The sequence below is a fragment of the Artibeus jamaicensis genome, unplaced genomic scaffold, assembly GCF_021234435.1.
Source record: "Artibeus jamaicensis isolate MK-2021 breed Jamaican fruit bat unplaced genomic scaffold, CSHL_Jam_final contig_471, whole genome shotgun sequence".
Lineage (NCBI taxonomy): Eukaryota > Metazoa > Chordata > Mammalia > Chiroptera > Phyllostomidae > Artibeus > Artibeus jamaicensis.
The window spans coordinates 8,303,818-8,326,449 of NW_026521850.1; the positions used below are offsets into that span (position 1 = coordinate 8,303,818).

At 42.1% G+C, this 22,632-nt stretch overlaps 1 protein-coding gene across 3 annotated transcripts in view; it reads left to right on the top strand.

Annotated features, from left to right (window-relative positions):
- The window catches only part of GOLGA1 (golgin A1), a 39,663-nt gene that overhangs the window by 955 nt on the left and 16,076 nt on the right, over positions 1–22,632 (top strand). For all 3 annotated transcript variants that reach the window (XM_037162020.2, XM_037162078.2, XM_037162156.2), the window contains exons 2-11: positions 893–1,189; positions 8,136–8,226; positions 10,168–10,242; positions 11,153–11,250; positions 12,631–12,663; positions 15,450–15,578; positions 15,889–16,058; positions 16,529–16,640; positions 20,070–20,195; positions 22,060–22,155. In XM_037162020.2, coding sequence (XP_037017915.2) covers positions 1,055–1,189; positions 8,136–8,226; positions 10,168–10,242; positions 11,153–11,250; positions 12,631–12,663; positions 15,450–15,578; positions 15,889–16,058; positions 16,529–16,640; positions 20,070–20,195; positions 22,060–22,155 — 1,065 coding nt within the window. In that variant the 5' untranslated portion in view covers positions 893–1,054. The remainder of the gene's footprint in view (positions 1–892; positions 1,190–8,135; positions 8,227–10,167; positions 10,243–11,152; positions 11,251–12,630; positions 12,664–15,449; positions 15,579–15,888; positions 16,059–16,528; positions 16,641–20,069; positions 20,196–22,059; positions 22,156–22,632) is intronic.

The following is a 22,632-nucleotide window of genomic DNA, read 5'->3' on the forward strand; positions in this document are numbered from 1 at the left end:
TTTAACTCTAGTAGATAAGCTAGGTGAGTAGTTGGTTTACAGACATTGAAGGTAAAGTTTTTAAAGAATTGTACAGACCTAAATGGAAATGGTAAGAAGTGCTTTGTAGATCTTAGGTAGTAGAGCTTGGATTTCCTCCACAAAACATGAAAAGTTTAGGTTGGAACCGGGATATCAATGTTTTTATACACCAATGGGAGGAAAAGACCTTGAATCTCATTATTAAATATTATGTAAAACATTCTGAAAAACATTCTGAATCTCATTATTAAATATTATGTAAAACATTCAGAAAAAAAGAAACTGATTTGAGATCATTTTTAATTGCCCTTAAAGAGAACCACATAGCATTTCCAGGAACGCCTTTTCTGAGTTGTCAGCTTTTTCTGGTGAATACCTGATTGCAGACCATCCTGGAACATTAGAACATTATGCCTTTTCCTCATATTGAGATACGTGTTTTTGTCTTCATCTTAAAAGAACATGCCAAACTATAGTTAGTATTATTGGGAGAAAGATTAAAAAACATTATGTGATGTTAATGTTAGCTCTGGAAATTTTTACTTAATGTATTATACACCACAGCCAACATGGTATTAAAAAAAAAAAAAGGAGAGTAGGGACTTGTGAGTCAGAATCCTTATTTCAAATACCAGCCCTGCCACCTAACAATCTTTGGCAGATTACTTCACCCACTCAAGTCTGGATTTCCTTATCTGTGTGTGCATATGAAGCACCTGACTGCTTTTAAAAATGCATAGTAATGGTGTCCTATTAAGTATATGTATAAAATGACGAAGCTTAATTTTCAAGCTTGAAGCTTAACATACCAACTGAGAATGTGAAACCTCTCCAGTGTTTAACTTAGAGTTCTCTTTCTTCTGATTTATAGATACTGGGTTGCCATAGGTCCTTGGCCCACATTTAAGAAGAGATGAAGCTAGCTTGGGTAACTGGAACTTTTTAGGCACCTGTCTTGGAATTCCTGGTTGCTGGCCTAAAGACTACTGTGGTTTAAGAGCTGGTCCTTGGGGCAGGATAGCCCCACAGCAAAATGTTTGCTAAACTAAAGAAGAAAATTGCTGAAGAGACTGCTGTTTCCCAGAGACCAGGAGGTGCTACTAGGATCCCACGGTCTGTGAGCAAGGAATCGGTGGCCTCTATGGGAGCTGACTCAGGAGATGACTTTGTGTGTATCTTCGTTAATTTTTAATATTTGGTACCATTTCAATATATATTTAAAATAACATATTTTTCTTTTTTCAGGGAGAGGGGAAGAGAGGGAGGGAGAGAGGGAGAGAAACGTCAGTGTGCAGGAGAAACAACAATTGGTTGCCTTTCACACACTCCCAGCTGGGGACCTGGCCTGCAACCCTGCCATGTGCCCTGATTGAGAATTGAACTGGCAGCCTTTCAGTTCACAGGTCATTGCTTAGTCCACTGAGTCACACCAGCCAGGGCTAATTTTTTAAATTATAATTTGTCTATTTTGCTATTACAGTTGTCCACATTTTTCCCCCTTCGCTGTCTCCTACCCAGCATACTCCACTCCTTCAGGCAATCCCCACACCATTGTTCATGTCTGTAGGTCATATGTAGGTTCTTTGGCAACTCCATTTCCTACACTGTACTTTACATCACCATGGCTATTCTGTAACTACCTATTTGTACTTCTTGATCCCCTCACCTCCTCGCCCATCCCCCCACAGCCCCTCCCATCTGGCAACCATCAAAATGCTCTTCATATCCATGATTCTGTCTCTGTTGTTCTTCTTTGCTTAGTTTGACTTTTAGGCTTAATTGTCGATAGATACAAATTTATTGGTATTTTATTGTACATAGTTTTCATCTTCTTTTTCTTAAATGAGTCCCTTTAACGTTTCATATAATAATGGTTTGGTGATGGTGAACTCCTTTAGTCGTTTGTTTGTTTTTATCTGGGAAGTTGTTTATCTGCCATTCTATTCTAAATGATAGCTTTGCTGGGTAGAGTAATCTTGGCTGTAGGTCCCTGCATTTCCTGAGTTTGAATATTTCTTGGCAGTCCCTGCTACCCTTCAAAGTTTCTTTTGAGATAACTGTTGACAGTCTTAGGGGAACTCCCTTGTAAGTAACTAACTGCTTTTCTCTTGCTGCTTTTAAGATTGTTTCTTTATCTTTACCTTTGGCATTTTAATTATGACGTGTCTTGGAGTATGTCTCTTTGCATCCATCTTGTTTGGGACTCTCTGTGTTTCCTGGACTTGCAAGTCTATTTCCTTCACCAAATTAAGGAAATTTTCTTTCATTATTTTTTCAAATAGATTTCCAATTTCTCGCTCTTTCTCTTTTCCTTCTGGCACCCCTAGGATGTGAATGTTGGAATGCTGTAAGGTTTCCCAGAAGTTGCTTACACTATTCCTTTTTAAAAAAATTCCTTTTATTTCTTGTAGTTCTAATTGGTTGTTTTTTTGCCTGGTGTGGGTTGGGACTCCTTGTTCCTGAGATATCCCTTTTGAATTTTATCTATCACATGTGGATGTGAGACCAGCCTGTTCCATCTCTCTACCCCTCCTACCAGTCTGGATAGATGTGGTTTCTTAAATTCTGTATTTGTCAGACTTCTTCCAACTTGATTTTTGACTGTTCTGAGTGATGGTTGTTCTATATTTTGGTTGTAATTTTGATGTGGCAGTGCAATGAAGTGAGCCGTGTTTACCTCTGCCACCATCTTGACCAGAAGTCCCCTGTTTCTTTTCTGTGTATGTATCTTCTGCATCTTCTTTTACATTTCACTTCTCCGTAGTTCAGTCTGTTGTCTCTGCAGACATATATACTTTAAGTCGTTATTGCTCAACAAGGTTTGTGAGTTGTCTTTTGGAGTGAACCAGAGTGTACTCTTTTATTGGGAAAGTTGATGAAAAGTTGGCACTGATGACTGCTTATGTTCGTTATTTATAAAGTACCTTTGTGGTTGGCAAGATTTTAAAAAATGAGGCTGTTGCAGTGTTACGTAAAGGTCAAGCCTTGGGATTAAAAGTATGTCTTTAGCATATGTTAGGATCCTCTTAACATCAAATGAGACTCATTTCAAAACTGATTTATAATGTCCTGGCTGGGTAGCTCAGTTAGAATGTCATCTGGTACCCCAAAGGGTTACAGGTTCAATTCCCAGTCAGGGCATGTATGGGAGGCAACCAATCCATGTTTCTCTCTCACATCAATGTTTCTCTTTCTCTCTCTCCCCACCTTTCCTCTCTCTCTAAAATCAATTTAAAAACTATACATCCTCAAGTGAGGATTTTATTTCATTTTTAAAATATTTTATTTATTTATTTTTAGAGAGTGGGGAAGGGGAGGAGAAAGAGAGGGAGAGAAACATCAATCTGTGGTTGCCTCTCACACGGTCCCCACTGGAGACCTGGCCTGCAACCCAGGCATGTGCCCCGACTGGGAATTGAACCAGTGACCCTTTGGTTCACGGCCCGTGCTCAATCCACTGAGCTCTACCAGCCAGGGCCTCAAAAGGATTTTTTAAAAAGATTTATAATGCTTGATATATGTAAAGGAATGTATATAATGTAAATATAAAGTATAAAGAATAGAAATAAAATGAATGCTTGAGCTCTGACTGGTGTGGCTCAGTGGACTGAGTGCCGGCCTACAAACCAAGGGGTCCCTGGTTCGATTCACAGTCAGGGCACATGCCTGGGTTGCAGGCCAGGTCCCCAGTAGGGGTCACACAAGGGGCAACCACACAAGGATGTTTCTCTCCCTTTCTTTATCCCTAACCCTTTCCCTCTCTCTAAAAATAAAGAAATAATTAAAAAAAACAAATGCTGTTAGTCTGTCACCTACCCAAAGGACTAGAACATTGATACTGGGGTTTTTTTAGGGGGAGGGGAGTTTGTTTGTTTTTTGGTTTTTTTTAGATTTTCTTTTCAGAGAGAGGAGAAAGAGATGGAGAGAAACATCAGTGTGTAGTTGCCTCTCATGCTCCTTGTACCGGGGATATGGCCCACACCACAGGCATGTGCCCTGATTGGGAATCGAACTGGCAAACCTTTGGTTCCCAAGCCAAAGTAGCACTCAGTCCACTGAGCCACACCAGCCAGGGCAATACTGCTGAACCACTTGTATGCTCCTTTCCAATTCCCTTTCCCCTCATCCCCTCCAGTGAACCATTATCCCAAATGTTGTGTTATCATTCCCTTGCCATTTAAAATATCCTACCAGATATGCATATAGTCAAACAGTTTGTTGTTTAATGTTGCTTATTTTTGAACTTTCGAGTTTCTAAAATTCATGTGTGTTATGTGAAGCTGTGGTTCACTTATTTTTACTGCCATATAAGATTCCACCATTTGAAGACAGTTGATCTCTTGTCTATTCCTGGTGATAGACACTTGAGTTGTTTCCATGGTCAGATGAGTCTTCCTCCTCCTTTCTTACACTACCTGTCTGGGTCAGATTACATGTCAGAAGCTGTTAGGTTATTAAGGTGAAACAATAAGATTACCAGATCTAAATTATCATTGGCTGCTATAATTAACAGGAAATATAAATGCACATTTGATCACCAGACTGAAAGATACAGTTTCAGTTCTGAGTTCTGTGGCACAAATACCTGCATGCTGACATGCTAAATGAAGGCTCTCATTTCAGCTGTATTCCAGACATCCAGATTGGCCTGAATTCAGGAAATACGTAGCTCTGAGACTTCTAAAGTAATTGATTTGAAATATATATATATATATATGCTCATACACATACACACACACACACACACACACACACACACACACATTCTTATTGCTCCCTAGTTTCAGACACTTACATCCTGCTGCGTATGTTTCTCCAACTAGATGTTTTTTCTCTGGTGTCTCAAATTCTAAAACAAAACTGAAGTCAGTAACTCCATTTGCACATGTGCACCTTCATCCCCCAAGTCACCAACAGGAAGCGGAGGCATTTTAGACTCTTTCCTCCATGGCCTCTTGGTGTCCAGTCAATTAGCAGGTATTTGGCTTCCATCTCCTAAATGTCTCAAACTTGCCCTCTTTACCAGATTTGCCGGTGGTACATTCACTTCCGTTTTATTTTGAGTTGTGTTTGTTTCTTGGACAAATGCGGTCATCCATCCGGGCTTCCCTCCCTAAGTAACTCCCCAAAGTAGATACATTCGTGTCTCTCCAGTGCTTAAAAATCCTCAGTGGCTTCCCCATCCTCTTTGGGAGGAAGTGCAAACTCATTATTATAGTATAATGGTGAACAGTCGTGATCTGTCAGCCTCATGTCACTGTTTTCCTACAGCCTGTGCTGCAGCCAGAGTGACCTTACTGTACTTTCTGGAATGGACAACATGCCTTCATGCCTACATGTCTGCATATACAATTTCCATTCTCTGGAACAGCTCCTGTGTCCTCCTTTCACTTATGGGTCCCTCTGGCAGACTCTTGTGCATCCTTCAAGACTGGTTCACCTGTTACTTCCAGGAAGCCCCCTTGACCGGACCTGCCCCTCTCATCTCTACTCTTTATCCCTTCTGGCTGAATTCGGTCCCTGGCCTCCTGTTTACCCCTGTCAGAGCACCTGTTGCATTGCATTGTTGTTGATGTTCTGCTCGTCTCTCCCACTGAACTGGGAGCTTTATGAGAGGCAGTAGAGTGTAGCAGTTGGGAACTCAGGTGAGATTATAGAGTGAGGCCTGAATTTGATCCCCTGCCTCCATCATTATTGCGTGACTTTGGGCAAGTTCCTTCACTTTTCTATGCCTTAGTTTCCCCTTCTGTAACAGTGGGTGGGAACCATTCTCTTAAAGTAGGTGTCTTGTCCCTGAGGTTCACCCATAGGTTCAGTTACACTAGGCAGACTCATGGGATTCAGGATGTAGTTTTACTGACTGCCATCATTTATTACAGTGAAAGGACGCAAAGCATAACCAACAAAGGGAAAAGGTGCGTGGGGCAAAGCCTGGGGGAAACCAGGCACAAACTTCTGAAAGTCGTCTCCCAGTGGAGTGACACGGGACAATTAATTCCCTCAGCAGTGATTTGTGACCACACAGGGTAGAATGTTGTCTGCCAGAGAAGCTCCTAAGAGTCTCAGTGCCCAGGGATTTTGTTGGGAGAGCATTTTCCAAAATTTCAGACTCCCCGAAGGAAGGCAGAGGTTAGCATAAGCCATATTTTTTTGCACAGTTGGTTTAGGGTATAATGAGCCATTCTTATTAGGAACCTTTGGAAAATCTAAGTTCCCATAGGCCAGCTGAGGGCTGACCTTGCAAGCAGGCCTTGCTAAAAATAGCAATCTCAGGCCTGTGATGTTAAGTCTTTTCCGCACGGTATATAAAACGCTTTGTCATGTCGTGCCTGCCTCTTAGCATTTCACAGTTAGCAGTTGCTGCATGGACGACAGTGTGGTGATTGCGGGGCTGGGGGAGTGGGGCAGGAGGAAGAGGGTGTAGTGGGGATAAATGGTGATGGGAAAAATACAATTAAAAACACCCACTTTGTAGTGTACTGGCTGGCTCTTAACAAGCGCGTCAAAATTAGTAGTTGCTGCAGCTACTGCCATTTTAGGTAAGGACTTTTTATTTTACCACTATACCCAGTGCTGAGAATAGGGTGTCTCACTAACAGTGATGATCCTAACTTCTACTGATAATAGGTGACGTGTATTAAAACCAGCTACGTGCCTGGCTGCATTTTAGGGACTTGACAAGTGTTGACTTACGTACTCCTCATCATGTTGACTTCAGTACATCGTGTTTGTTGTCATAGTTCATGTATGCAGTCACTGCACAGAGAAGTTAATAGTTGGCACAAGTTGTATACTTTATATGTGGTGAAGATGGGACTCAACCTGGACCTTCTGCCTGCAGAGACTCCCTTTTAACTATACAGTGTACTGAGTCTCTGTGAATGTCGGTCCGGCAAGTGGCTAAGTGGGTAAATGATTTAGAGTGAGATGTTCAACCACCTCTAAAGACATTTTGGGAATAAAATGGGGAAATGTAATGATATTAGGTGCTATTATTTTTAGTTTTGTTAGGTGTGATAATGATATTGTGATTATAAAGGAAAATGTCCTTATATTTTAGGAATGTTTATCAGCCCTGGCTGGTGTGGCTCAGTGGTTTGAGTGGTGGTCTGTGAACTGAAAGGTCACAGGTTTGATTCCCAGTCAGGGCACATGCCTGCGTTGTGGGCCAGATCCCCAGTGGGGGACACATGTGAGAGGCAGCCACGTGCTGATGTTTCTCTCCCCCTCTTTCTCCCTCCCTTCCCCTCTCTCTAAAAATAAATAAAATCTTGTTTTTTAAAAAAGAAAAAAGAAGTATTTATCAAAATATTTAGGATGAAATGCCATGGTGTCTTTTATTTAAAGTACTTCAGTGACATAAAAATTGATGGAGCAAATGTTGGAAAACATCAGCAGTTGTCACAGTAGATAGAGAATATTCACTAAACCATTTACTTTTCTGTATTTTAAAAAATTTTATAATCGAGGTAAAAGATAAAGCAAGTTCTTTATTAGCAACAGTAAACAGTGCCTAAAATAATAATAGTGCCCATGTGCTTTAAGACAACGTAGATTGTTGGGGAAAATTGATGTCTCATTAATATATTGATAAATTGAATGTGCAATATCTGCTAAAATTGTTGATGCTTTTTAGAGCCTTAGATCCACATCCCTTTGTTTTATAGATGAAGATACTTAAACTTAATCAACGTCAGTGATAGTTTCTTCATCACAGACCAGCTTTCCCCTCTTTATGCCAGGATTTTACCTTTAGAAGAATACAGTGGTTTTCTCTTTTAACACTGAAAACATATATTTTGTATGAGGTACTTGGTGTAATAAGATTGTAGTGGGTTTGTTCACCACCCTTTATTCTGATAGCATGTACACACACACACACAAAATTTATCTGTTTGGCATCTTTTATCTCATTCAACTATACATGGATATAGTGTTGCTTCCACTTTATAGGTTGAGAAGCTAAGGCCCAGCTAAGTTAAGAGGCTTTTCAGTGATCACAAAGTGTAACCAAACCTAAAATAAGAGTCATCACTTTCTGGTTCAGTACTGTGGTCTCACACTTCTAAAACCACCTGTGTGAATACGACCTCTTCTTGTGTCTATCTCAACAGGCTTCCGATGGAAGCAGCTCCAGAGAAGATCTGTCGTCTCAGCTTTTGAGAAGAAATGAACAGATACGGAAATTAGAGGCCAGGCTTTCTGGTATGTCTAAGGATTAATAAAAAGCAAACACAGGAAATTTGCCTTGACCAACCATCTCTCCTTTTTATAGCCATGTAGCATAACCTTATATTTATTTTGAGGTATTTTGATCTTCTTAGTAAAAAAAAAAGGAGCAATTTGTACCTCTTTTTTCCTTGTTTTGATAGTGTACTACATAGTGTAAATTCAAAACTGAGTTTTAAGGTTTAAAAAAACAACGTATATTTTTCCGCTCCTGAGGTTTCTAGCCATAAATATAAAAGTAAAAATACATGTAAAATAGATTTGACCATCTTTTTTAGCCATTACCATAGCTTGCTTTTGGGTGGAGAGGGGCAGAGGATACCATTTATAGGGAATGACCAGCAGACTTTGGATTCTTCAACACCAGAGGTGTTTGGTGCTATGTTGCCACGTCCTACAGCTACACATCACCTCTGTGTCTTTCTGGTGTGTGGGCCACTTTTCAATAGTATTTCTAACTTCGGCACCTGTCTGGGAGCAGTAACTCTCACTTTTGTGTCTTTTGTGCGCACTTCACAATGTACACAACTCCCATTATATCCTTTGCCTGAGCTGGTCACGTTTGTGGTAGAGTTGTGAGTTCTTATGTTGGTTTCTGCTAGGGGACACATTCTGAAAGCTTCATTCTGTAAAGTGGTCCTTGGCTTCTGTGTTTCTTTTTGTCCCTTGGCCATATGCCCACTGTATTAGAGTGAAAGCAGTTGACTGCAAAACTCACCCAGCTCTATGTGAACTCGCTGCGTATGTGCCATTATTGAAAGTCCATAGTGCAGTTCACAGCCTCCAGTTAGTCCACTATCTCATTCTGTCCCCACAGTAGGTGGCTGCACTAGACATAGTGAGGTTAAGGCCACACACGTTGTAGGTGGTAGAGCCGGGATCCAAACTCAGATTTGCTTGATACTGGAGTCCATACTTTTCATTACAGTCTGCTTTAAACCCCGTTGTTACTCTCCTCTTACCCTCTAGTGTAAATAATACCAGTGACAGAGGTGAAATCATTGTACATTTGTTGAATGTTGTGGGGAAACCTATAAAATAATAGGTACCCTCCCTAATATAGAAGGGAGAATGGTCTAGGTTTGATTTATGTTGGGAAGGAAGGGACAGGGAAGAGAACTGCCATTTACTGAGTCCACTTATGTCCTGGGTAGCCTCCTGTAGGCTTGGTGTGAATGATAACAACACTCCCTTTTACTGAGCCCTGTGTGCCAGGTACATGAGGCATACAAAATGGTTTATTAAGTAGGTACAGTTAGTGTTGTTATTTGATAAATGAGGAAACTGATACTTAGGATCAGTCATTTGCTTAAGGACTGACATACAGGATTTGAACTGAAGCCTCTCTCCTTTTCCACTGCGCCCACCCAGGTAGTTAAGTCTGACTTTCACCTGTGAAGTGGCACAGGCAGCTCAGTTCCTGTGTAGAGAGGAAGCTGGCTTTCCTAAGCTTGAAGTCCTTTCACTGTAAAGGCAGTCCTGTGGTAAGGTGTCTGCATGGCCCTAACCACTGTCACTCGGTTGTGTGGACTGTGAGTATCTAGTGAGTTCCCTCTGGTCTGTCTTGCTAAGACTGGAACGAGAAGTGAAAACTGAGATTTGAAGTTAAATAATGAGATATTACTGGTTTTCATAGCAGGGCATTTCTGATGACTAAACCAGGCCCAGTCTTGTTCTCTATCCAGGCTAGAAAAATCCGCACGTCTGTATCCATTTGTACCACGCACAATTTGTACTATACCTTTTTGCCTGTGTTGTTCATCGTCAACGGGAGGCTATCTGCCTAGCTTTCCTTAACGGGAATGGTTTTCAGGCTGAGAAAATCATCATCATTTTCACTCATTTTTTGTTGTTTAATTAACTTCCTTTCCTGATGTTTGTCCATTCTTGGTATGTGCGTCATCCTCCTCACCCAAGACTATGCCGAACAGGTCCGAAACTTGCAGAAGATAAAAGAGAAGCTTGAAATTGCGTTAGAAAAACACCAGGATTGTACGTATTTTTTTCCTGTTTTTTTAAAATCCTTTTAGGGTTTAGTTTTTTTAAATGAAACAATAGTGAATAATTAAGTTTTTCACTTTGCCATAGTTCACATTTTTATGAGTAGTTTACAGTATTTTTTAATCAAGTTGATATATAATAATAACATTTGTTTGGTATTTAAGTTGCCTTATGGGCATGCGTCTTAGGAGAAGGTCATTATTATCTGTGTCTATCCATTTGGCCAGAGTATTGGCAAAATCTGGTACCTGGCTTTTGAACCTAGATTGAGAGACTTTGGTTCTGGCCATAGCTCCATCCCTGCTCTGCTCAGAAACGGGGGAAACCTCTGCCTGCCACCGCTCCTCCCGCAGCAGAACGTGCGTTTTGTTCATTCTGCCCTGTCTCATGTATGCTTCGCTGGGTTCAATCCAAGGAGATGCTGCCCGAAGTAGAAAGTTATTTTTTATTGATGTAATACATACTAAAAATAGTTTTAAAGGAAAACAAAGTGAAAGAAATAGTTTTTTGTGTGTTGCTTTGCTTGGCTTTTTGTTTTTGTTTTTAATTCTGTAAAGTGGTAATAGTTGTGATTTAGCAACAGTGTTAGCGTTTTCTTGTACCTTACCTAACTCAGTGCTCTATTGTTGTGCCATTTAAAAAGTTACCTTTTGGCATCTTCCTAAATGTATATACTTGACTATTAAAAAAATAGGAAACAAACAAAAAATGGTGGTCTCTTACTAAGGCCAAAAAGATCCTGGGAAAGTCGAGATGGATCAGGTTTTTGCCAGGCTCACAATTCATTTATGTTACCTCAGCCTTTTGGGTTAGGTAACAGTTATAAAGTAATCACATGGGTTATTTGTCATACTGTTTCTGAAATATTTCCATATCTCAAAAAAAGCCTATTTGTTAACAGCTTCCATGCGGAAATTTCAAGAGCAGAATGAGACATTCCAAGCCAACAGAGCCAAAATGGCAGAAGAACTGGCTTTGGCATTAGCCAGAAAGGACCAGGTATTTTATATGTGACACTGCCCAAGACTGGTGAAAAGATTTCACTTAGTGACAGGATTTTAAAAAATTGTGATGTAAACCTGGAAAATATTTATAACCTAGGAGAAAAGGGATGCTATTATATATGTTCTTCGAGATTTCATTTGGCCTCAGGGTGCGATATTATCAAGAAATTTTACAGTTATAAAATGGGAGAGTATTAGTCTGCAACTGTGTAGCTTTGTAAAACAGAAAAGGAAAATTGTGTCCATAATCTGGTGGTGAGCCCCAGACAAGGAGAAAGGTCTCTGTCCTCTGCAAACCTGTCTCAAAACCTAGACTCAGACACGTGCCTTTTATACTGGAGAAGATGCTTTCAAGCTAGCCATCATCCGTGATGTACATGGTTCTTACAATCTTGGACTCCTAAGTTTGTTCAGCTCTAGCCAGCTAGACTGTAATCTCATTAGAATCATCTGTTTTAAGATGCTCAATGAGTGACACTAAGAAAGGAAAATAATGCTATTACTAGCTATTATAAGGTATATTTTGCAATGGCATTTTAAATTTAAGATAAGCATCAAGATATAATGATAATTTTTATTAATTAAGACAGGGTCAGTTTACCAATATTATATCACTGCATTTAAGAAAATGTATGATTTACCTGCAGTAGGTGGGGTGGTTGATTGGTTGGTTTTAAAGTGTATATATGTCAAGTAGGACATTTACTAAACAGAGGAAACATCATTCACCAGTACTTAGTGGCAAACTAAGATATGAGTGTCTGTAAATGAAGAAATAATCTAAAATTGGTAGATTCTAATTTGTAGGCACTTGGTATAGGGCATTTTGTACCAGCAGGTATTTTTCCCCTGTTCAATAATTTGTGAATAAGGGGCATAATCCCTTTTCTATTACACCAGGTGGCATGAAGCATATTGGTAAAATCAAGATGAGAAGGAAAATAACTATTAGAGGCTGCTGAAGACTTTCCCCCTCAGTAGATTACTTTGTAAACATCAGTTACAGAGTTACCAGCTCTGCTGGTCCAAACTACCCATCCCGAGAAATCATAGTCATACTCATGGGAAACACTCAGGAATAAGCTGGGAAGCTGCATCTGAGCAGCAGAGATAGCTTTGTGTGGGTGTCTGCTTAGGAAACATATGCAGGCTTATATTCGTGTTCTGGAATCTTATGTAAAGCTCATTTCTTCCTTTAGGACTCTTGGCTTTCTTAATATTAAGTCAACTTCATGGGTTTTTAAAAAATGTTCTGTTTTGTTTGGTTGCTGGGTTGCTTTGGGGAGGGGAGTGGCAGGTTGTTTTGTTTTCTGAAAATCTTGCTATTGTTGATACTCTTTCCTGGAAACTATACTTTTTTGTTGTTTTCTTTTAGGAATGGTCAGAAAAAGTGGATCAGCTTGAAAAGGTTAGTTCATCTTTATTTTTGCCTCATTGTGAATGTTGGCCTTTTCTGTGGGCTTAGAAAATGGTTTCTGCAGTGTCCGGGGTACCGATAACTACGTTGCCTCTTGGGAGCCAGGTACTGACGTGAAAAACTCGTGTCTCATGCGTTTGTGGGGGCAGGCTCCTCCCAACACACTCTCTAACCCTCTCTGAACTTTCTCTGCGTGCCTGAAGGCTGGTAGGAGCTCCTCAGTAGGGCTCCATTGCCCTTTCCCTTCCGATTGGATCCCACCGGGGTCGGGTGGGGCACTAGAGAACCGTGTGTGGAAGAAGACTGTGGTCAGCGTGTTTAGTTCCCAGCCTTCTCCATGTGGGGTCCCTTCAGGTTGGTTGTATCCCACGGCCAAAGGTCGCAGCTTGAATCGGACTTTTGGTTTCCCCTCTTGACACAGTTTCTCCCTCTGGGTTTCTTGTAGCCTCTTCATCCCTTGGCCCCTTCATGCCTATTTATTACTAGCACATTTTCTCTTCTAAGTTTTGTTACTCTGCCCACAGCTTTGAGAAGTCCCTTTATTAAACTTTTCTCTAAATACCTAATTTGAGTCTGCCATCTGTTTTCTTGCTGGGACCCTGACTGACACTCTGGTCCCGTTAGGAACCCTTTTTGAGGACACAGTGAGAGGAAGGCATTTCTCCAAGCTCAGCATCAAGCAGATGAGAGAGCCTGTTGGCTGCTCGCAGACGAGGAAGGTTGATCATCCCAGCCCCAGGGCTCGTCCAGCACTGTGTAGGTGTCTGAGGGAATCCTGGCCCCCCAGACCTGAACAGGAAGATGGAATTTCAAGGCTACAATTAGGAAAACGTTCTAATGTTTTTAATTTAATTTTTAAAAAAATCTTTATTGTATTTTTTCCGTTACCTTTTAATCCCCTTATATTCCCCTCCCCCCAGCAATCACCACACTGTTGTCCATGTCCATGAGTCCGTTCTCCTTTCGGCTCCATCCCTCCATCCCCTAACTTTCCCCTGTGCCCCCACTGCCTGTCACCCTGCTCTCCACCTGTGAGTCTGTCCCCACTTTCCTTGTTAGTTCAGTGTGTTCGTCAGATTCCGCACATGAGTGAAATCATATGGTATTCATCTTAGAAAAACATTTTAATTTAAAATAATCAGTATTCAACCCCCTCAGCCTGAATTATGTGCTGCTCCTTGAGTCATTCCTTGTTTTCGTCAAGTTCTCCTGGGTTACTCTGCATGCTAGAAAAATTTCTTAGATTGATATATTAAGTTGCAAAATGTATTTACTGTTAGTTTTATTTAACAGATGAATTATATTATTGCTTTATTTTTGACATGAAACACCAAATTAAGCCAGTGATTTTCTTTGTGTGTGTTTTTTTTAGAAATCTGAGTATTAAATCTGAATACTTTAACATATTTATTTTTTTAAAGATTTTATTTATTTATCTTTAGAAAGGAAGGGAAGGAGAGAAGGAGAGAAATACCAATGTATGGTTGCCTCTCGTGAGTCCCCTGCTGGGAACTGGCCTGCAGCCCAGGCATGTGCCCTGACTGGGAATTGAACTGCGATCATGTGGTACGCAGGCCCGCGCTCAATCCACTGAGCTACACCAGCCAGGGCATTTAACATATTTATATATAAGGAAGGAGCTACAGAAGAGTCAGGCTATCTCCTAAAGAAAGTGTGCCTAAAAAAAAACAACTCGAAACATGGTGTTAATGATGGTTTTCTTAAATATGGTGGTGTGGGTTAGGTCAAAGTATTCTTATCCTAAAAGAAACCGTTACCATTGTAGCAGTTGAGATTATGATTGGGCTTTTTTTTAATCTTTTAAAATTATGGTAAAGGGGGGTCCATATAGCACTGTACTAAATAAAACCTAGTTCAGTCCACCAAGGAGATTGTCTCTCTTCTCCCTCCTCACTGAAAGGAGGGGTTGGGAAATATTTTAGACTGGGAAAGACTCGTGAGACACTGTGTAACCACCGTGATTTCTGGAAATGTTATTTTTAGGCTGTTTGAATTTCTTTTCAATCAGGAATTGGAAACTGTAACAGTAGTGTTTGTCCCTAAGGGAATCCACCTCGGGAAGCTATCATGTAGTAAACTGTTACCTGCTGACACTGGTCATGTCTAGTTTTCATTGACTTGCTAACTGAAATCAGTTCTACTAAAATGCATCTTACTTTTTAAGGGCATTCGGTCTTACTCCAGTTATTAATGTCATTCAGCCAGTTGAGTCTGTCACTGAGAGTGGATGTGTAAAATAGATATCCAGAACTGCTAGTAAGTCTTAAGTCTTAAGGCTTAAAGTGTTAAGTAATTGTTCTTACTGCCCTTGTTCACAACATTTAAAACATTTATTTTTACCTTGAAGAATGTATAGGTAATGACAAATTGGTCATATTACTGTAAAGCTTTTTATTATTAATATATTATTATCTACTGACAAGAGATTTCCTTAAGATTTTCCTTTATTAAGAATTCTGTCCCTGGCTGATGTGGTTCATTGGATTGAGTGTTGGCCTGCAAACAAGGTCACAGGTTCAATTCCCAGTCAAGGCACATGCCTGGATTGCAGCCCAGGTTCCCCATTTGAGGGTGCACGAGAGGCAGCCAGTTGCTGTATCTCTCACACATTGTTATTTCTCTTTCCCTGCCTTCCCTTCTATCTAACAAGTAAATAAATAAAATCTTTTTAAAAAAACCACACACAAGAATTCTACTTACATAATACGATTTTAATGTCTTAGTTGCCTGATTTGATGTCTTCTTCTTCCACATAGGAGAAAAGGTTTCTGACAGCTCAGCTGCAGGAAATGAAGAACCAGAGTTTGAATCTTTTCCAAAGGAGAGATGAGATGGATGAGCTAGAGGGTTTCCAGCAACAGGAGCTAAGTAAAGTGAAACACATGGTGCGCATTTCTGTTGTAGTCACTGAATACTGAATAGATTATTAATTATTCTGATTTTGCTAGTCATCACCCTCCCAGTACTGATAAACATAGCCCAGTAGTCTTTGACATTAATCATATTTTTATTTTTTCAATTTATTAAAGTGGAAAAGTTCAGTTTGGTTTTCTTTTCTTTCTTTTTCACTGCTGGGCATGTAAGGCCACTTAGAAGCCCACAAAAGTGTAATGAGAGTTTGGCTTATTGGTCCAGATTTTTATTTTTAATTATATTTCTTAGTAGTGGCTCAGTGAAACTTTATCTTTGTGTCAGCTTTTAAAAAAAGAAGAAAGTCTGGGGAAAATGGAACAAGAGTTGGAGACACAAGCCAGAGAACTTAGTCGCACCCAGGAGGCGTTGATGACTTCCAATCAGGTGTCATCAGACCTAAGGCAGAAGCTAGAAGAATTGCAGAGACGCTGCTCGGCGCTGGAAGAGCAGAGGTTCTCGCTTGGTCTGTGGGGCCCATGGGAAGCGGTGTTAGTGTAGCCCTGGCTATAACCCACCCACCATTCCCTGTTACTCTTTGCAGCACTTTCTGATCTCAGTTCTGGCAAAGGTTCTGGGCTTGCCCTTCTCTGCCTAGGGCTCAGGACCCCACCCCCAAACTCTCATTCCTTTTCACCTTCGTAAGCCCAGAACTCTTCCAGCCGTGCTGAGTAATTCAGTATATTTTAGTTTCTAAGCTATTGAGAAACCAAAGGCAGATCAGGATTTCTTGCTTAAACTTGGGTGGAATTTTTCTCTTTGGGCTTCTGCTTCAGAGAGGGCCAGGGAGTCTTCTCCACTGATAATCTTCACATGGTGACTGTGAAGCCCTGACATCTAAAGAACCACTGTATTTTTTCTGCAGAAGAGTGTGTATTAGATGAGATATCCAAGTTTGTTCATTATCTTCTTTCTTTCAATGAAGAGATCTTGTGACAGCTTCAAAAACGGGTGTGGAAAATAAGGTCACAGCCCTGGAGCAAAAGGAACAAGAGCTCCAAGCTTTCATTCAGCAGCTTTCCATTGATTTGCAAACGGTAAGGCGAACAAAAATGGAAAATAAAAACATAAACAGCCCAGATCCATGTGGCTCAGTCGGTTGGACATCCAGTGTTCCACAGAATGAAAGGTTGCCTGTTTGATTCCCAGTCAGGACACGTGCCTGGGCTGCGGGCTTGGTCCCCAGTTGGGGTGCAAATGAGAGGCAACTGATAGATGTTTCTCTTTCACATCAGTGCTTCTCTCCCTTCCTCTCTGTAGGTAGATAGATATATATGTACATACATACACACAAAAACCAAAAAGGTAAAGGGGGCACTGGGAGTGGACTCAGTTTCTAGGATTCACGAGTGGGGTAAAACCCAGTTCTGTCAGAACTTTCCACCTCGGGAACCTGGCTCTCATGTAGCCCGAATTGCCTGGTTCCTGGTCCAGCCAGGCCTCGTTCACAGGGACGTGGCCATGCAGCTGGGCAAGGGCGGCTAAACCGAGGGGGTGAGAGTTGTTCTGACAGGAATTCTCAGAGCACGCCATTTGGCCTACACAAGCATGTTTTAAAATTCTATGTGAGGGACCCTGAGCACAAGAAAATGCCATAGTCATGGTCGACATGGCCCAAGTTGCGTATTTGACATTCCTCGTTCAACTCCAGTGTATTCAAAAACACATAAACGATATCATTACAGTTTCTTTTTTCTTTTGCCCAACATGCATTTGTTGCCCTCCTACTCTAGGTATGTGCTAAATTCTGAGAATATAAAAGTGAACGCTAGTAACATTGTTGATTATAAAGTAGTGTTTCTCAGTGGTTTGCTTATCACTGTTTTGAGCAGATCAGTTTGTATTGTGTGATTGTCCCGTACATTGCATGACATTGAGCTTTCCTGAACCCTGGGTTCTGAATGCTGACCGGCATTGACAATCCAGCCCTTCCCCTGCTGTGACAGAACACCCCCTAGAGGGCGCTCCATGCATGCTGCCCTCACCCCCTGGGAACTACTATCTCACATGCAGCATCCTTACAGTGCAGTCAGATTCATGTAAATAGAAGTCTCTGTGCCCCTTCCAGCTAAGTACTAGCACACTTACAGGTATCTAAATGGAAACTACGAGAGGTGATACACCTTGTTCAGATTTATCCAGTAAGTGACAGAGCTGGATTCTAACCCGTCTTTCTCCAAAACTCATGCTTGTCCTAGGCTTTTGCCTCACAACACAGAGCTCCCAGTAAATAGATCTTCCACAGATGAATGACTGTGATACAAGGTCTCTGTCCTAAGTGAACTGAAAATTTAGACACATACAGCATTCTTTTTTAGAGGCTTACAACTTCAGTATGAAACTCAAACCTCCTGTGACCATGAGAAGAACATTCACAACTCAGCAGGTCCCAAGTAAATGAAACAGACTTTTCACATTCAAAGGCATGCTGTAGGAGAGTGCATTTCCAGCACAGGAGTCAAGGAGTTCTTCCTGGAGGATCTGGAATTTCAAGGATGGGCAGGGCAGCAGGAGGCAGAGAACGCAGAAGAGTACAGAATACATTTGGGGGCTGGGTGTGGAGGGGATAACAGATCCAAAACTTTGGGATTGAAGGGACCCTTTGATATCAATTAGAACTATCCATTTTATAATTGGGAAAACTAATTGTCTATACGCTGGTAATACTAAGTTCCCGTATTCATTCTAAAAATATGATTTGAGCTTTATTGTATGCCAGGCTCTGTGCTGTGCTGTGTTAGAAATGCTGTGATGAGCAAAATGGGCACTGCTGATAGTCTAGCAGGGAAGGCAGACATTAATCAATGCTCATGGAAGTACGTGATTATAAACTGTTACGTGTGCTGTGAAGGAAGACCACAGGACGTGGTGAGGTCTTATAAGAGGGCGTCAGGTTTCATCTAACCTGGAGTCACAGACCACCTTGTGTCCTGCAGCCTTGATTAGATGCAGGTGTGTTTTGTCGATTCATTTGGATTTTGTCATCTGCAAATACAGTTTTTATGTTTTCCTTCCTAACCTGTATACCTGTTATTTCCTTTTCTTGCCTTATTGCATTAGCAAGGACGGCTTCTAGTATGGTGTCAAACAGGAGTGGTGAGAGGGGACATCCTCACCTTGTAACTGATCTTAGTGGGAAAGCTTTGAGGTTCCTCACCACACTGTTAAGTGTGATGTGAGCTGTAGCGCATTCGGTGCTGAGAGCCCGCGTTAAAACAGCCCAAGTGGAGAAGGGGACTCCACGTGGGGTGTGGTGCGCAGAGTCTAAGTGGAAATTGGCAACTGATTCTCTTCTGTTCCTAGCTCTGCCTGATGCAGTGATTGGTACAAGGCTTGTTTATCCTTTTGGTTTCACTGGAAAGGATCACTTGTATTTTTCAAGTTCAGATTGATATGTAGTAGAATAAGTATAGGCTTTGGACCCAGATCTGGGTTTGAATCCCTTATCTATCACTAAGGACTAGGTTTAGTCCTTACGTTTCAGTTTTCCTGTAAAGGGACACAGTGAGGGGTGGTTGTGAGGACTAGTGGCAGTGGAACAGGCTCGCACATGTTCTGAAAACTATAGCTGCTGGTGCTACTGTTCCATGCTATCATAATCATTACTGTCACTGCTATTAACATTATTAGTAAGAGACCCATAAAAATGGGTCAATATGGCAAAAACTTAGTTTTTCCTTCCTGTTAAATTCCCTCTGCCTTCTGTGTTCTCTGCCTTGTATAATGTTACCATTCATCCGGCCCCAACACTCCGCTACCGTCAGAGCTGGAGCAAATGGACTGGAATAAAGAACTGGGCAGCCGTTGGTTTGGGGCAGAGGTGTGAGATGCACAACATCTCTCTTGTGGCCCCTGTGTGAGCCAGGATGTGTATCATCTTTGGTTGCAGAAGTTCTCTCTTGGGCCTTAAGGCAGCTGCAATGGCATCATTGCCGCTTCATCCAGCCTCATGCTTCCAGGAGCTCGGTTCTGTGGGACATTGTGGGGCTGGTAGGAAGCTTCCTGCATGGGATTATCTCTGCTGGGTTTTAGTATCAGGGTAAAGATGTTGGACTCTGGATTAATGGAATTCAACACATGCTTGATAAGAGTGAGGAGATGTGTTCCTTTAGCTAGTGAATCGTTGCAGTGAGCCTAGTCATTTTAAGGAGGAGAAGCATCTTCCCAGGGTCCAGGCTAGATTCCACAGAGGCAGGAGCGTGGCTCTTTCCTGGGCTGTCCCAGGTTGCTTAAATTGGGGCAGGCGTTTGCCTCCTGGTGAACAAGGTTCAGAACTGGATGCCTAAGTGGCACTGGGTTCTGCTTTTGTATCTTTTTTCACCCATTTTCAGGGAGGATTTCCTGGCTGGGTACTCTTCTGGAATGCAGTTGAAAAGAATTTCAGGGAAACGCAGTGGTCCTACAGGAGACAGGAAGGGAGGGAGAGAGGATTTATAGTGTAATGTCATCTCTACTTTCACCTGCAGGTCACTGCTGAAACTCAAGAGAAAGAAAAGCTCATCACCCATTTCCAGGAGAAAGTTGCATCCTTAGAGAAGAGACTGGAGCAGAACTTATCAGGAGAAGAACAGGCGAGGGAACTCCTGAAAGAGGTAATGAAGTCTTTGTGGGCTGGCCAGTGCGGGGCAGGAGATCTCAGAAAGCCCTAGAGTTTCGGATACTGGGAGTCTACCTGCAGCTTGGTGAAAGGAGCGCACCCTCTGGCTTTCGATCGCCCTGCTTGCAGCCGAAAACAGCCTCATGCCACCTGTGTGTGACATGTCTTCCTCCGGGAAAGCTTCATTCAGAGATGCGCATGAATAAATAGCATCCTGATCTCCAGTGAACCCCACCTAGGCATTTGCCCCACTTGGACTGTCTGGTACTGCTCTGTTCGTCTCTCCCTTTCTCACTTTCCATTGGCCAAGGAAGACAGTTACCATCTGCCTTTGGCTTGAGCAAAATTGCTTGGGCGCTAAGTGGACTCTCCTTAGCTGAGGGAGGCTATTGAGAAGGCTGACCGTCTGCCCAGTGGTGTAGGTGAACTTGGTTGCTCATCAGGTCTGAGCTCCTCATCTGCCCACATTTCTCTCCTCCTCTTCTATACCAGTGATGGACCTCACCATGACAAAGGCGACAAAGCCAAGGCCCTGGGCCTAGAGTAGACCCTCACTTTCTGTCTTCAGTTAGTTTCCATCTCCACTGCCACTGTTGTCCTCGAGGGCTTCTAGCAACTCTAGCCTAGCTCATGTTAGAAGTCTCCGGACCGGCCACCAGCGTCAGCCTGCCCTCTTCCGCCATCTGACACGGCCCTCCATGAGTGTGGCCAGACTGCTCTTCCTAGACTTAGAGACCTCCCACGTTCCTCTCCCCACAGTCGGCGGTGCATGCACTGTGGGTTCCAGAGTGTGAATCGATGTCTAGGGCCAGACTAGGTTAGTGTCTCACCTCTACTGTTTATTAGTGACTTGGAGCTAGTAATGTCATCTCTTTGTGTTTTTTTCTCTAAAACAGGGGTATTCATTGTACCAAATGCATTGGGTTGTTACTAGGATTAAATGAGTTACAGTATGTGAAGTGCTTAAAATGAGGCTTACAACATAGTAGGGTCTTAATATATTTCAGCTATTAATATTATAACCATTATTGTGTCACCATCACTATTATTAAAATTTAGTGTGCATAGGAATTAATTGGGGAGTTTGTTAAAAGTATATGTATCTCTGGCCCTGGCTGGTGTAGCTCAGTGGATTGAGAACAGGCCTGTGAAGCAAAGGATAGCGGTTCGATTCCCAGTCAGGGCACATGTCTGGGTTGCAGAACAGGTCCCTAGTAGGGGACACATGAGAGGCAGCCACACATTGATGTGTCTCTCCCACTCTTTCTCCTTCCCTTCCCCTCTCTCTGAAAATAAATAAATAAATAAAAATTTTAAAGCATATATCTCTGGCCCTACACTCAGAAATTCTGATTTCTAGAGTAATTAGCCTGGACTAAAACCTCAAGTTTAACAAAGTATTACCATTTTTAATGCCAGTGTTTGGACAACTCCACTTTGAAAAATATTGCCTACAGAATTAAATTCAAACTCCGTTCTGCAGCATAGAAAGCTTCTATGATCTGGCCCTTTGCCTCGCCTTCCAGTCTGGTTTCCTGACCGGAACGCACCATCACTCTTATCTTTTGGCAAGTTGTAGGTCCCAGATGTCCCGGGCAGTTTCACACCTTCAGTGGTCATCCCTCTGTGGGTGCGCCACCCTCACCCCGCCCCTCTACCTGTGCATGAGGAAGCCCCCACCTCCCTGAGGCCCCGAGCTCTCCTGCTCCGTGCTCCTCCTTGAATAGACTGCATTCTGTTGTATGATTTGTTTGTTACTCTTTTGCCCCAGCCTCAAGGGCAAAGGATGGTGTCGAATTTATCTATGTACACTTTATGATGTGTGAATTTTTATCTTTTACTCTTCTTTGCACTTACAGAAAACAGTTGCCGAGCAGAATTTGGAAGATACTAGACGGCAGCTCTCGGTAGCCAGAAGCAGCCAGGCCAAGGCTGTTGACATCCTGGAAATGCGGGTACTGACTTCACTCCCAGTGATCGCAGCGTCTGGGTGGTGGCCTGGTTGGATGGCTTGGCTGTGGCTGAGAATCCCCTTGGGTCAGAGGTTTTCTTTTGAAGGGGCCGTTCTTGGATCTTACTTATGTGGCATTTTCTTCATTCTTGACACATTATCATCATCGTTCCACACAGAGTTTTCTTCTTGTTTGTTATTTCCTTTTATCCCCATTTCTCTTCATCCCATGAGAAACCATTCTGACATGGTTAGTTGGGTTACCCTAAAATGCGTGGCATTGTTTGGTGTGCACGTGTACAGATTTATGTGAATAATACAGCCATACATGTTTTCTCTCTTGCTTTCAACAGCCCCATCTTCTGTGTCTACTTCACTGTAGGTACCTGCTCTACTTTGTGGTTATCTTCTAGGTGATAGAAGGACAGATTGCCTTCCGGCTGTCACCACAGATTACACTGCTGTGAACACCCTTATCCCT